Raw genomic sequence first — 16,026 nt, 5'->3', positions numbered from 1 at the left:
GTGAAACCAAATGAAAATTCAGGCTGAGTGTCAGGCTAAGGTTTTGTAGCAATTTCTAGCAATTGTAGAAATATTAAACCTTAATTGTCAAATGTTCAATCATGTTCTAATCATGTATACTCAATCATCTTTACTTAAATTTTTTTTAACATTTTGGACAAAATAGACATTGAGGTACCCAGATGTCCCTAGTGCCCACCTATCCTGTTACCCTTGCAACTGCCATTGGGGATAATGGTTGCAATTAGTTGCACGTTGTTGCAAGGAGTTGCAAGGAGTTGCATTGGTGTGGACTGGCCTTAAAACTGGGACGCCAGGGTGAAAGTGCTTAAACTGAAGATGGCACAAGTTGGGTCATGGCACAGTGTCAATCATGGCGTAATAATAATAATAATAATAATAATAATGATTAATAATAATCTGCCAAGCTTCTCTTCAACAGAAGCCGTTAAGTATCACAGTAGATAGCAGAGCGCCGCTCACTTCCAGTAAACATCCCATAATAATAATAATAATCCTCCATGTTTCCATGGTGACGGTGTAGCCAGGATTGACAGTTATTGCTGGTGATCTGTGGAGAAGAGGAGAGAGAAGTTCAAACCTGATGGAACAAAGTACTGATGGTTTTCTTCAGGCTGGGTGAAATGAATTAAAGGGGTATTTCTCTTTTAAACACTTCTGGGGGTCAGAACAAACATCTACTCAGGCTTTTGTGTGCACCCCAGACAGTTTAAAAGTTGCTTGATTCAATATTTAGATGTTTTATTCAATGTTTAGATATTTGATATTCATTTTATCAGACACGCCCCCTTCCTATAAGCCCATTCAACTCCATTTTAACCATGTTAGGCTCATTGAAAACACACGTCCCTGGTTCTGGTGACTGATATTGTCCTTCTAAAGCGTGAGGTGGCCATGTTTTTTCAATAATTATTTAAATGTTTTTATTTTTCATGGCATTAAATTTTTTACATAGAAAAAAAACAATAAATAAACACGGGACATGTGTTTTCAGTGAGCCTAAAGGCCAGTCCACACCAAGGATTCGCGACGCAACTCCTTGCAACATGCAACTCCTCGCAACTCCTTGCAACCATTATACCAAATGGCAGTGCAAGGAGTTGCATTGGTGAGGACTGGCCTTACATGGTTAAAATGGAGTTTGTATAGTTTATATAGGAAGTGGGTGTGTCTGATAAAATGAATATCAAAAATCTAAATATTGAATCAAGCAACTAAAGGGATATAAAAAAGTAATGGAAAAATCACGGCCCCTCACGCTTTAGAATGTCCTTCTAATACGTGAGGGGTGTGATTTTTCCATTACTTTTTTCATTCATTTTTTATATATTTATTTTATGTTTATTTTATTTGAAAGTGAAATATCCCTTTAAGTAGCTTGATTCAATATTTAGATATTTAATATTCATTTTATCAGACACAGGGTGTCTGGGTGCACACACAAGCCTGGATATATGTTAAATACCCCTTTTAAGCTGTAATCAAGCTGTAATGGTAGAGTATGTTAATATAATATAACTAACTTATATTGAGAGCATTTATATGCTGTGGTCGGGTAGGGCACCTACTGGTTGACAAGAGGTATTGCATGAAGGTCAATACTGTGTATAAACGTGCTAATACTGTAGCTCAACAGTAGAAATGTGGGACCTGGTTCAAATGCCAGGTAGGATATATATAAGTCACAGATTGCAGCATTAGAAATGTTGTTGAAGTTAAGCATGGCATGGGGCAACATGCATGCCCATGTTGTGTACTCGTATACAAGCGCACACCTGGCTACACACACGCACACTCAGTTAATGATGCAACCATCAGCCAACATCAAGCAAAAGGAGCACTTCACCCATTTTCAACCTATCTTCATATAATTGGTCCTCACTAATGCTAATAATAATGAGGCACATGTCCCACCATGGTCTGTGTCATGGTGGGACGAACTACACACAAACACACACGAGCACGTAAGCGCGCACGCACGCACGTGCACAAACACACACACACACACACACACACACACACACACACACACACACACACACACACACACACACACACACACACACACACACACACACACACACACACACACACACACACACACACACACACACACACACACACACACACACACACACACACACACACACACACACACAGTTATGCCCAATGATGCAACCATCAGCCAATAACAAGCAAACCCTCAAAGGAGCACTTCACCCATTTTCAACCTATCTTCATATAATGCTCATAATAATGTGGCACCGTTTCTGTCTACTCACTCTGTGTCTCATAGGAGGGCCGTGGACAGCTCAGAAACCTGCCTACCAGTGACATCATCGGTAGGCAGGTTGGCAAATTACGAACAAGATTTTATACTTTCTATATATATATATATATATATATATATATGCGAATATTTGTAACTCAAATCTTTGCTTCTGGAGGTCCCTGGAACAAAATATTTTACAATCTTTTTTTTTTTTAAATAGTATATATATAGTATATCTTGTATATCTGCTATTTTTGAATAGCCAAAGAAATCTAAAATGACAGAGTATGCGTCCCCGGATTTAACGGGTTAATGCAAAGGACAAGGGCTCCTTTCATTCTTTCAGCATGCCAACTTTCCAGGAAGAGAAAAGTTGCAGTTTCTATTAGCTTGGAACCTCCATCGATGACAGAATAAATGATGCCGTGTCATACTGAGCATTAGTGAGGAGGACCATGGTTGATAATGGGTGACGTGCTCTTTTAAGAAGCAGAGACACATTAGCAGCAAAGTGTACTTAAGTGCAGTACATTAAGTAGATGTACTGAGTTACTGTCCTGCAGTGCACGTTAGTACGGTGACGTTAACATGCAGATTTATAATTATCGGACCTTAGTGGTCCACCCTGTTGGAGGGAGGACTGGGGGGCACCCCCCACGGAGAGCCGTTCACCGTCTTTGCTAAACCTGTGGATGGTTATTGTGATTATTATGATCATTATGATTATTATGATTATTATTATGGTTCAGAAGAAGACATTGTGCCTCATTCACCAACCAGCGGGACTGGTAGGCAGCGGTTCTGGTAGGAGACACAAAGAGTCTCCTTTGTGTCTCCTACCGGAACCACTGCCTACCGGTTCCGCTGGTCATCAAATTATATCCACACCGCCCCTTTAAGATTATCATGATTTTAAGATAACCAGAAGATTACATTGTCATGATTTAAGATAACAGGACATGGATGTGTCCTTAGATAACAGGTGTGGGTTGTGTTTGTACCGTTGGGGGTTGTGTTTGTACCGTTGGGGGTTGTGTTTGTACCGTTGGAGTTACAGCAGGGCTCTTCTGTGGTCTCCCAGTTCATGGCCTTCTGAACAGCCTTCTTCCATCGAGCAAACCGGAACTCGCTCTCTGTGCCAGGACGACAGTCAGTCAGTCAGTCAGACACTGACCATTTACAATCTAGGGCAAGGGTCTTCAACGTGGACCCCCTAGCTGAGAGAGAGATGAAGCAGGGACCCCCTACTCTATATTGTATAAAATTGTGTTTCAGATTAAAGTTTTTTTTTACTTAGTCTGCTCTTTTTTCCCTCTACACCTATAGCCTCTTTGCCAAAAACTGCCGATCTACAAGCTCTTTGTAGATCTGCTATTTTCGGCTAATGTTTCCCTCAGAAAAGGAATTGTAGGGTTCAAGTGGTTAATGTAAAAAAACTAAATCCTATCACACAAAGATTTGGTGGACCCCCTATAGTAGCTCTGGGGACCCCCTAGGGGTCCCGGACCCCCTGTTGAAGACCCCTGATCTAGGGATTTAGCAGACGCTCTTATCCAGAGCGACTTACAATAAACAAGGGAAATACTCTGAATAAATAGAGTATAGAGAGAACGGTGTAGTAAGAAACTACAGTGGCTCAGGGGTTGAGTGGCCGGGTAGAGTGAACTGGAAAACCGCAAGGTTCCCAGTTCGATCCCGGGCTGGGGCGCTCCCCTAGAGTTAGTGTCGAAGTGTCCTTGAGCAAGACACTGAACCCCTAATTGCTCCCGATGAGCAGGTTGGTGCCTTGCATGGTTTCCTCCGCCATCGGTGTATGAATGTGTGTGTGAATGGGTTAATGGCACAATCAATGTAAAGCGCTTCGGATAGAAGCGCTATATAAATGCACCATTTACCATTTACCAGGTATATGAGCCTAGCATCTGTCTCTAAACAATCTAAATAACATTCTGTACATTTGAAACTATAGGACACCAGGTAAACAATGAACCTACTGTAGCATCTGACCAAACAACATGCTATGCCATATCTTGGTCAGTCGCTAGCAGTGGTGTTAAAAGTACTCAAAAGTTAAGTAAAAGTATCAATACTGCAATGTAGAAGCACTCTGTTACAAGTAAAAGTTCGGAATTCAAAATTTACTTGAGTAAAATAACTAAAGTATTGGTATCAAAATGTACTTAAAGTACCAAAAGTAAAAGTACAAAAATGTTTGAAAATAGCAGATCTACAAGCTCGCGTCGCGTCGCAAGTTTGTGGATCCTAATCTACATGATGCTGAGATGGTGTAATGACTAAACCTTTCCACTTGGTGGCAGTGTGAGCTACTGGAGTCATCAATAACCACAGTGTGTTCCATGTAATTCCATGCCAGGCTGGTGAAGACTGGAAACTCAAACATGACCAAATTAAAAAGAACTGCAACTATCCATTATTTTCTTAGCAATTATTCGAACAATTTTTTTTTTTTTTAATTGAATAATCGAGTGATATACTTTTATAGCCTGGTAAACCCTCCCTCCGGAAATCTCATTTCCAAATGTAAATGAGATTTCCGGAGGGAGGGTTTACCAGGCTAATACTTTTATACTTTGTCGCACAATGGTGTTGTGTAAAAATAGTGAAACAGGCAGATTCCTAGGCTGTGTGTTTTCCACTTCCTGTTGATTTGATCCAATGAAATCCAATGAAACTGGTCAGATGACCAATGATATCCAATGAAATCGACAGGAAGTGGAAAACACACAGCCTAGGAAACAGGTGAATAAGCTTGTGAACTAGATCGATTTTCACTATTTTAAAACAATGAAAAATGTTTGCCTATAATGACATGCCCAAAATATGGATTCATTGCTAATCTATTATTTTATTTTATAAAATTATTGATAGTTTTTTTAAAAATAATTGACACGTTTTAGTTAGATTAGATTCGTTTGATTAACTGTTGCAGTTAGTTTGATTAATGAACGATTACTAAGTTAAATTATTGGCGAAAATAGCCAGTCTACAAGCTCACGATGCGATGCATTGTGAGCTCGTAGACTGGCTATTTTCTATTATTAAAAATATATATATATTATGTTTTTTTTTAAAGTGTGTCGATTGGTTGATAAGAAATGTAACCCCCCCCCCCCCCCCCCCCGCAAAAAAAAACTGTTTGTCGATTAACTGATTAACCTACATGAACAAGATCAAGTCTGTTATTGGATATAAATGATGGTTTGGATATGTTTTGGGTTAATGGCCCAGCCCTATACTGCTCCTTATGGAATGTGACATTGTACAGTGAGGTGGTGTTGTGGTACTGTACCTTCAGGGTTGATCTGAGGCTGGTATTTCTCCGTGACCAGGTCAGTTAGATGATCAGGATTATTACTCCACACCTCCACCCCCTCTGCTGCACCCGCTGCAATGGCTACGCCCAGAGCAGTGGTCTCTGCCATGGTGGGACGAACTGCACGCACGCACACATGCACACACACACACAAGCACAGGCACGCACACATACACGCACACGCACACGCACACACACACACACACACACACACACACACACACACACACACACACACACACACACACACACGACATTTTTCTAACAGTGTGTATGCATCCATTTTATGTTCAGCCTGCACAAAGTTTGATACATATCAATGTCATCGATTGTTGAGACATCAAAGTGGAAGTTTATGTTGTTTAAGTCAGAGAGGAGAGAGAAACGATTCACTTCAGACCTCGTTGTTATATCTACTCTTAAGATTTGGGCCCAATTCCGTCAGCATTTCAATTTTAGTGGCTTCTCTTTAGAAGGCCCCATATGCAACAACCATTTATTTCTCCCTGCTAAATAGGATGCCAGCTTTTTGCACTGGAAAAGATCAGGCCTGTATGAATTCACTGACCTTTACATAGACGGGACTTTTGCCACTTTCAATTACCTTTCACTCAACAAATTCAACCTCCCCCGTTCACATCTATTCCGGTACTTTCAAATCAGACACTTTGTTCAAACCCAAAGCCCAACCTTTCCTAATTTAGAACCAGACTTGAAATTTGATCTTTTGTTACAGACCCCTGCTCAACTTCAAGGTCTCATATCAAACATTTACAGCTCTATATCTTCATTTAATGACGCCTCACTCAACAAGATTAAGGGGGACTGGGAGGGGGAACCGGGGTGATACCGGAGGATAGATGGGACCGGGCTACGAGTGCAGTGAATGGGATTACTTCCTGTGCCCGTCTCAATCTGATACAGTTTAAAGTTCTCCACCGTGCCCATTAGTAAGGCTAGATTAAGCAGAATCTTTCCTGACCTGGATGGGAGCTGTGAGAGATGTCAACATGACCCAGCCAACTTGACTCACATGTTCTGGTCCTGCCCCAGTTGAATAGTTTTTTTGTACAGATGTATTTAAAACTCTCTCAGATGCCTTTGAGGTGAGCTTTGAACTCGCTATTTTTGGGGTGTCCGGTGAGCACTCTCCATCTTGGAAAAAAATCAAGAATGCTATTTCCTTTGCGTCCTTGCTAGCCCGTAGGAAAATTTTACTAGAATGGAAATCAGCCACCCCACCTAGAATATCACTCTGGTTACAGGACCTTATGTTCTTTTTAAAATTAGAAAAAATAAAGTACTCTATCAGAGGTTCAGCTCAAATGTTTTACTCCATCTGGGGCCCCTTCCTCTTATATTTCCAAAACCAAAACGCGCTCCCTCCAGATTAACGCGGGGGGGGGGGGGGGACTCTAGCTATGAACCTGGTCTGGTTGACAGTATGGTCATAGTCCTCTGGGGTGGGGGGGTTATGGGGAGAAAAAAGAAAAGAGAAAAGGGGGATACGGAAAAAAAATATATATACATATATGTACTTCAGTTTGTCTTTCTATGCCAACCCTTTTCTGTAATAAAAACGATAAAAAAAAGAAAAAAGAAAGACAGACAGAGACATACAGACAGAGACAGAGAGATAGAGAGACAGCTTTGCTACTGACTGACTCTCCTAAACTGTCTCCCTCTAAAGCTTTCCTACTGTCTGTCTGTCTGTCTGTCTGTCTGTCTGTCTGTCTGTCTGTCTGTCTGTCTGTCTGTCTCTGTGTGTGTGTGTGTGTGTGTGTGTGTGTGTGTGTGTGTGTGTGTGTGTGTGTGTGTGTGTGTGTGTGTGTGTGTGTGTGTGTGTGTGTGTGTGTGTGTGTGTGTGTGTGTGTGAGCGTGTGTGTGTGCGTGTGTGTGTGTGTGTGTGTGTGTGTGTGTGTGTGTGCGTGTGTGTGTGTGTGTGTGCATGCATCTTACCAACAGGCACGCACAGTATATCAGCTTGCAGCTGCATTAACAGTTTGTTACACGTCATGCCTCCATCCACCTGATAGATAGAGAGATAGAGGGATAGATAGATAGATAGTCAGTCTGCACTATGCAGTAGAATACACCTGTACAACAGTCTGCACTATGCAGTAGAATACACCTGTACAACAGTCTGCACTATGCAGAAGAACCAACACAAAGTCACAGTGTCATCACAGTATCTCACCCGCAGCTGAGTGAGAGGAACTCCACTGTCCTGGTTCATAGCGTCTAGGATCTGACACACACACACACACACACACACACACACACACACACACACACACACACACACACACACACACACACACACACACACACACACACACACACACACACACACACACACACACACACGTGAGGATATGAACATTTTAGGTGGGTGACAGAAGGTCCCAGGTTTGATTCCCACCGTCGAATGTGTCCCTGAGCAAGACGCTTAACCCTTAACTGCTCCCCCTTGCGCTCAATTCTGATCAGCTGAGGTGAAGCTGAAAACTGAATTTCCCCTGCAGGATCAAATAGGTCTAATCATTATTATAATGAATGACATTTTTAACCCTAAATCTTAATCCGGAAATAGACGATCTACAAGCTCACAGTGAGCTTGCAGATGGGCTATTTTCGGCGCACGGCACTGGCTCGCTACTATGTATAAATCAGGCCTAATTCCAACCCTAACCCCTAAACCTGACCTCTAGTATATGCCTAATCCTAACCCTGTTACCTATTTACAAATACCCCAGAAATTCAATCAAACAAGGGTAAATGTGCATAGTTGTGCATTAAATCGTATAGAAAGGTGAACCACGTTCAACCTGGCGTCCCTATTTTGGGCATGTCATTATAGACAGACATTTTCAACAATGTGCATGAAATAGGTGCTTAATAGAATGCAGGGACGTGAAATGGTTTGAGACAAGCTTTCACATTGAATAAGTCTCATCCTTCTGCCATGGACAGCTCATAAGTCACGTAGACAATGAGTTAGTCAATAACCAAACCTCTTGACCTTTGACCACCGAAATTGCACCATAATGTCAGACATTGAGTAATAAATGAAGCAATATGTGAAAGTTAAGTTAAGTTTCATGGTCTTGTGTTGTGACTCGACGGTGACACACGCTGTACTGAGTAACTAGGGGGGCAAAGTGTCACAGACAGAGAGACAAACCCACGGAAAAGGTGAAAGGCCGGAACACGACTCGATTGATTGATCATTAACTCTTTCACTGCCAGAGTATATACAAATAAATAAAGCAGAGGTCTTCAACAGGGGGTCCGGGACCCCTAGGGGGTCCTCAGAGTTACTACAGGGGGTCCGCCCAATCTTTGTGTGATTTTTACATTTTACCACTTCAACCAAGCATCCATATTCTGAGGAGAACTTTAGCCAAAAATAGCAGATCTACAAGCACACAACGCCTCGCGCTGCGAGGCGTTGTGCGCTTGTAGATCTGCTACTTTCGGCAAAGTGGTTTGGTATAGGGGGAAAAGAGCAGACTAAGTACAGAGTGAAAGGTCAGGTATACTAAGTGTTGTTTAGGTGCATGGTTAAATGTCTGGAAATACACATTAACATGAATCCAAATCCAACATGATAGTGCTGTGAAACAAGTCTATGAAGCTGCCAATGAAATCTATGAAGAAATAATATATTTTATACTATATAATATATAAATGGGGGTCCCTGCTTTATCTCTCTCTCTCAACCAAGGGGTCCTTGGCCTGAAAACGTTGAAGACCCCAGAAATAAAGCCCAGACTGACAGCGATTCTTCCGATTTTCTCACCTTTTCAAGTATAGTCACAGAATATTTATATCTCCAGTATGAAATGTGTCTCTCTCGCTCTCTCACCTCTCTGGTCTGGAAGCAGACGGCCTCCAGGGCAGCGAAGGCCAGGTGGTTCCTGTTGGTGAACTGGGTCAGTCCACAGATGATCCTACACAAGATGAAGTACCCAGATTATTTACTTTTAAAGGACGATTTCACCCATTTTCCAGCATATCTTCATATCATTTGTCCTCACTAATGCTCATTATAATAATGGTCCCATTTTTGTCGTCTTCTCTGTATGTGTCTCAGAGGAGGGGCTGTGGACAGTTCAGAAACCTGCCTACCAGTGACATCACTGATGGGGAATCCGAGCGAATAGAAATAGCAGGCTTTCTATTCCTGGAAAGTTATAAGATATAAGTTACTTATATGAAGATAGGTTGACAATGACTTGAGTAAAAGCACAAAAGCATTTGCCTCAAAGTATACTAACAGTACCAATGTGAAAGTACTCAAAAAGAAAACAGCCGAAGTATGAAACAGGGCTTAAGAAGTAGCTATGTAATTATTATAATGTGTGGTTTGTTAAAAAGTACAATATTTATAGCCTATTGAAAAATGGACATACTCAAGTAAAAGTACCTGTAATAAAGCACACTACTTGAGTAAATGTACTTAGTTACTTTCACTGCAAACAGAAGAGATAAGACGGTTGTTATGACCCTCACTGTGTTGACTCACACTGTGTCCTGGAGAACTCATGTGAATACTATTGATTTATATTTCACTTTCAAACAAATATCCCTTTAAGTGTTTCCCAACCAGGGGGTTTCCCTTTGGGGGGGCCCCTTTGGGAAGGGGGGGGGGATCCTTTGGGGGGGCCCCTTTGGCACCCCCCAAGCGGGGCCAGACCGCAGGTTAGTAAACACTGATCTACACTGCACTGCCCTTAACAGCCATTAGGGGTCAGCAGCGACAAGGGATTACAGGACATTGGAACAGTGGTGGAAAAAGTACTCTATTTTTTTAAACTTACGTAATAGTATCAATACTGCAATGTAGAAACACTGTTACAAGTGAAGGTCCAGTATTCAAAATATACTTGAGTAAAAGTACAAAAGTATTGGCGGCATCAAAATATACCTAAAGTACCAAAAGTAAAAGTACAAAAATGTTTGAAAATAGCAGATCTACAAGCTCACAACGCGTTGCGATGCGACGCGTTGTGAGCTTGTAAATCTGCTATTTTCAACTAGCCTATGTATAAAAAAGGGCTAAAGTGGTTAATGTATGTTTTATAATATAATGATTTATATCTGCAAAGCAACTAGTAACTTAAGTTTTCAAATAATTGTAGTGGAGTAAAAGTACAATATTTTCCAGTATTGAAAATTGGAAATACTCCAGTAAGGTAAAAAATACCTCAAAATTGTACTTAAGTACAGTACTTGAGTACATGTACTTAGTTACTTTCCACCACTGCATTGGAACGTGGGAATTGGCAGAATGACTAAAGTGTGAAAAAAAAAAGAAAAGAAGTTCACTGAATCCAACAAGATGCTTTGCATGTTGATTTGGATGGTTGCCGTAGTGACGGCTGTCTGAGGTTTCCACAGGTTTTGTTGTAAGTTGTGTTATCTGTTAGAGATTCAGCTGTCTCACCCTCTGGCGCTGGGCTCCCAGTACGGCGCGTAGAGTCCAGAGAAAGCTGGGACAAAATAACACCCATATGATGTGCCTACTGCCGCTGCTAGCTGCTCTGCAGGGAGAGAGAGAGGGAGAGAGAGAGAGAGAGAGAAAGAGAGGAGGGGAATCTATAATCAATATCTCATTCTAATATGAATGTAGTTACACTCTGTAATAACTGTACGTACACAGTAGTGGCGTGGCACTGGTGTAATAGCGCAGTGGTTCCCAAACGTTTTAGCTCAAGACCCAAAAGAGAACGTTTGCCCGGGACCCAAACTAGTGAAAATAGCAGATCTTCTTACACTTAAAAAAAAAAAATCATGTAAATTAGATTTTGTATTTTTATTTTATTCATGAAATCCTTTTGAAAAATGTTGGACTTGTTTTTGGTAAAGGTGTAGTAAAGGTGTAGTAACAATGCAGTAATGGCGTATGAACAGTGTAGTACCTATCTCTGAGGTGGACTGGACGATACCCATGTTATCCTTCAGCCATCGCACCACAGCCCCTGCTATGGCCACAGAACCCTGAAACGACCAATCACACAGTCAGCACCAGGCAGGATGGCAGTTCAATGACAGACCAGTGTACGACATATGCCCATATATAGGCATGTCACTATGACTCAGACATAACCATAAACAAATATATATAGGCATATATGGAGATCCGGTTGTCCAGAGCCACAGTTACGACCGCTATGCCCATATATGGTGTTAAGGGAGTGCGGCGCCCGCTGCTGAGTCGTTCAGATATGCGGTTGTCCAGAACCGCCGATCCGACCGATATGTCCATAAATGGGCATGCCAATGTACAGGGTATAGACATATACTAACGACATCAGGGATCTCCATATATGGGCATAAAAGGGACAGAGGTAGACTAGCCTGGGCACCATTCCTTTTCGGGTATATGATCCGGTCGGGAGCGGAAGTAGCCCTAGACCGGATCGCGACAAACCGGAAAGACGTCTCACCCCAAAATAGGTCCGTCCTATAAAATCCTTGATGCGGCGTAGTTTAGCTTATTTTTTAAATATAAATGTGAGTGTACTTTCCGGAGACTATTTAGCGTCTGTATTATCCGTATTATCCCACGGGGAAATTCTATTCCATTTAAATAGGAATTGGGGAACCAAAACAAAGCGGCACCGCAAAACCGGATCGCGACAATCCGGAAAGAGGATTATTTTTTCTTTTTTCTTTTTCAGTAGGCGTGGCATAGACCGGATCATATGGGTCTTTAGTAACGCACACCAGGCTTTCCTCCGAGGTGGAAAGACTGGTGATGCGAGGTTAGAGGTAGACGGACAGATACAGATATCTCCATATATGGGCACAAAAGGGACACAGACGGACGGGTACAACGGGTACTCTGACAAAGCCACCGACACTATGACTCAGACATATCAGACATATCGGCAGTGTGATGTAAGTATGAGGTGAGCGTGGGCAGCACAGTGCAAGTTAATGCCAGTCAGTCAGCGCCATCTTCATTATATAGATAAATACACATTCAGACAGAACAGAATTAAAACATATATTATCAAAAAACATTAAAAAAAATAAATAATCATGGAGCCAGAGGCTCGGCTCGGCCCGACCAATTAGCATACTTTTGAGGCCCGGCTCGGCCCGAAAACGTCGGGTCGGGTCGGGCTCAGGTAGAATTTGAGAACTCTATATGAGGACCGTGTTAAAGAATATTCCAATTTTTTTTCTCCAAGATTATGTGAAAGAAGCAGATGCGTTGTGTGAGCTTGTGGTTCGGCTATTGTCAAATAAATACCTGATGTATGGTTAAAGTGGTTTTGGTGCTATAGTAACTAATTTAGCTGAGGAACTCCTGGAACCCCCTCAAGGATCCCTGGGGGTCCCCGGACCCCACATTGAGATACACTGTGACTGCTTTAAAACAATCACTGAGGTCTTGAAATGTTTGCCCTGCAAATAAAGTATTTTCCATCTTATAGTGGAGTTCTTTGGGGGGGGGGGGGGGGGGTGACCTTTGAATGTGAATTCTGGGCTGTTGCACTTTCTGGTGTGCGACAGAGGCACATGGTCGTTGTCTGGTGGAAACCTTGTATGTCCAGACTTTTTCAGGAAACTGAAAAAAGAACCTGTGTTCCCAAGGATCCTATGTAGTTATTATTAATACACAAGGCACAAGCTCTTTTTAATACTTGTCATTGGTTGAATATTATAAAAGCCACAGACTCACTTAAAGCGGCGCTATGTAACTTTTTTTAATTAATAAAATGTTATTTTGTATGTCAATACTATGTTAATACGATATAACTTATACAATTGGGGTTGTAGAAGAACTGATAAACGGCTGGTTGTTTAGAACCGGACTCAAGATCCACTTTGAAGGCCTAGCTGGGTTGTAAGGCCAGCTAGTCGTCCTGAATCTGCAATCCGTGAGTAACTGGGTTGTAAGGCCAGCTAATCTCCTGGTACTCTGGAGAGAGTTAAGATGCTCTTCGAGCGTCGCTGAGGACAATGCCTTAACCAGGGCATCCAGCGACCTTTATACTGCTGGCTGTGCCCCTGATGTCACCATGGTGTTGTCAGATAGTGTCAGACATCTCCATACATGGAGCTGCCCATGTCAGTTATGCCCAAATATGGGAACATGACGTCAGTCCTGGACCTGCCGGCCATCTCCATATATGGAGTCTCTGGGAAGGGTTCGCTGATGTCAGACCCTGATGTCAGACCCTGTATCTATGGCACGTCTTGGGTCTCTATGACGACTTCGTAGGTCGATCGTCTCCATTTATGGGGATCTCCATATATAGGCCAGTGCTGGCAAATATGCCCTGAACGTTCGCAACAGGGGTGGTTGTATTTATCTCCCTGCTCTTCTATTTACAGTAGATCCTGTGTCTAGGTGAGACATGACTTTTGACTTCGATCCTGTTTCTGGTTTGACACAAATTTTGACCTGAAGGTCTAGATTCAATTTATCCCCTGAGCGAGCAGGCAGGTTCTATTAGCTGGGAAAAATGTCAGTACTCGCACAGGAGGCCCGGGTTCAAATCCGGGGTAGAAGAGGAAATTTACATGTAACGTAAGATTTTTCGAAACAATTAAAAACTTTTGTGTGACACTATAGTATGACGAAGTGGGGCATACATTTTCGGAAGAACATAAAGATATGGTACCCAGGTACACACCTCTAGTGCATAGCAGGCTGGCTTGTCCTTCCCCAGTTTGTAGGCTACTGTGGTCAGCAGGCCGTGGTCCGACATCACAGGCTGGGAGGAGACAGCAGAGAGGAGAGAGGAGAGAGGCCATGTTCATATAGAGGTAGTCCAAACTTCTAAACATGTTGCACAAAATCATAGCTAACCCCCACTTGTAACATCATTGTGAAACACACTGACAGACATTTTTTTTTTCAAAGGATCCCTGGCTAATAAACCCAGGGCCGCACCAAGGGTAGTGCGAACGGTGCGGCCGCACAGGGCCCCGCGCTTGGGGGAGCCCCGCAAAAAAAAAAAAAAAAAAAAGATTTTTTTTTTTTTTTTTAGTGAACAGATTCACGTTTAGTAAGAGTTATACCGAGAAATAACCGCAAATAACAACCAAAAACTCGGAAATATCCGCCCAAAACCGCCAAAAAATCGCACGCGCGCGCTTCGCACTGGTCTGTCATTGAACTGCTTGATCAAATCAAAAATAGACTTAGACTTGACTTGAGCCCTCTTGACTTGATAATTCTCTAAAAGTCTTTTATGAAGTCACTTAATACTTTACAGCAAGCCCAAATATTAAAATGTTTAAAAGGTGTCCCATCAACTCTTCATTTTATTAGTGAAAAATCCCGGCCGTCAGTGACATGTGTCATATTGTAGTAGCGCCTGCCCTTCGACTCCAGTGATTATATCTTTCGCTTTTAAAGATCACGAGGTGGAATGCAACCATACAAGAATCGCAGTATGCAAGGCATGCAGTGCTAGAATCAACAATGGATTTGCAACTACTTTGAACTTCGATCGACATTTGAAGAAGGAAAACACAAAAAAACAGGTAACAGGTAATAAAACAGATATAAGTGAGTCCACACATCTCACCTTCTCGCCTGTGTTTCTGAGCAGGAAGCAGCCAGTCCCGTACCTTCACACAACAGAAAATAGACAGACAAGATGATGTTCTTCAAGTCTTCATGTAAATAATATAACTCATCTCACAGGATAGAAAGTCAACACACTTTGTAAACAGACATAGTGTATCGTACAGAACTCAAAGTTGTCTTTACCAACATCCTGCAGTAATGGTTCTCACACACACACACACACACACACACACACACACACACACACACACACACACACACACACACACACACACACACACACACACACACACACACACACACACACACACACACACACACACACACACACACACACACACACACACGTATTAATAACAAGTAAGACGCGCGAACGCGGGAAGCGAATGCAAAAAAAAGAATAATGCATTTTTTTTTTTGAAGTGCCTGTTTCACCCACTTCCGGGGGGCGGAGCCAAAATCCGAGGCCGAAGTATTTGTTCGTAGACCCCCACTTAGGGCGGGTAGAAAAAGTTTGGGAGCGATTCGGGCACTTTTCATTTAACATGGGGTTTCAATGGGGAGTTTTTAGGAGCCTTCTCCGGGGCGTGGCTTCCGGGGGAAGCGGCGGGCTTAAACGCAACCTTGACAGGTGTGTTCAATTTTCAAAGACCTTTCATTTGATGTATGGTACGTCTATATTGGACATTTACTTGGCTGCACACAGGCAGTGCACACATACTGCACACAGAGACACAGAGACACACACACACACACACAACCCGAGCACGGTTTCATAGTAAGCTACACTTGCGCAGCTACACTTGCGCAGCTACACTTGCGCAGCTACACTTTTCGGCGCGC

General features: G+C 42.4%; 1 protein-coding gene across 5 annotated transcripts in view; it reads right to left on the bottom strand.

Annotated features, from left to right (window-relative positions):
- The window catches only part of LOC308073509 (glycerol kinase-like), a 31,537-nt gene continuing 15,511 nt past the window's right edge, over positions 1 to 16,026 (bottom strand). The window contains exons 11-21 of one of the 5 annotated variants that reach the window (XM_080412437.1): positions 15,182 to 15,224; positions 14,282 to 14,362; positions 11,552 to 11,630; positions 11,077 to 11,173; positions 9,496 to 9,580; positions 7,825 to 7,875; positions 7,587 to 7,656; positions 5,604 to 5,747; positions 3,295 to 3,426; positions 2,905 to 2,979; positions 1 to 571 (exon numbers count right to left, since the gene is read on the bottom strand). In XM_080412437.1, the coding sequence (XP_080268563.1) occupies positions 2,906 to 2,979; positions 3,295 to 3,426; positions 5,604 to 5,747; positions 7,587 to 7,656; positions 7,825 to 7,875; positions 9,496 to 9,580; positions 11,077 to 11,173; positions 11,552 to 11,630; positions 14,282 to 14,362; positions 15,182 to 15,224 (856 nt within the window). In that variant the 3' untranslated portion in view covers positions 1 to 571; position 2,905. Of the gene's footprint in view, positions 572 to 2,904; positions 2,980 to 3,294; positions 3,427 to 5,603; positions 5,748 to 7,586; positions 7,657 to 7,824; positions 7,876 to 9,495; positions 9,581 to 11,076; positions 11,174 to 11,551; positions 11,631 to 14,281; positions 14,363 to 15,181; positions 15,225 to 16,026 lie in introns of those variants that run through there. The other 4 variants (XM_080412438.1, XM_080412439.1, XM_080412440.1 and 1 more) reach the window with 4 other exon arrangements.

The sequence above is a fragment of the Gymnoscopelus braueri genome (assembly GCF_963280865.1).
Source record: "Gymnoscopelus braueri genome assembly, chromosome: 18".
In the NCBI taxonomy this organism is placed as follows: domain Eukaryota; kingdom Metazoa; phylum Chordata; class Actinopteri; order Myctophiformes; family Myctophidae; genus Gymnoscopelus; species Gymnoscopelus braueri.
This window is presented reverse-complemented; position numbering and strand designations above follow the sequence as displayed.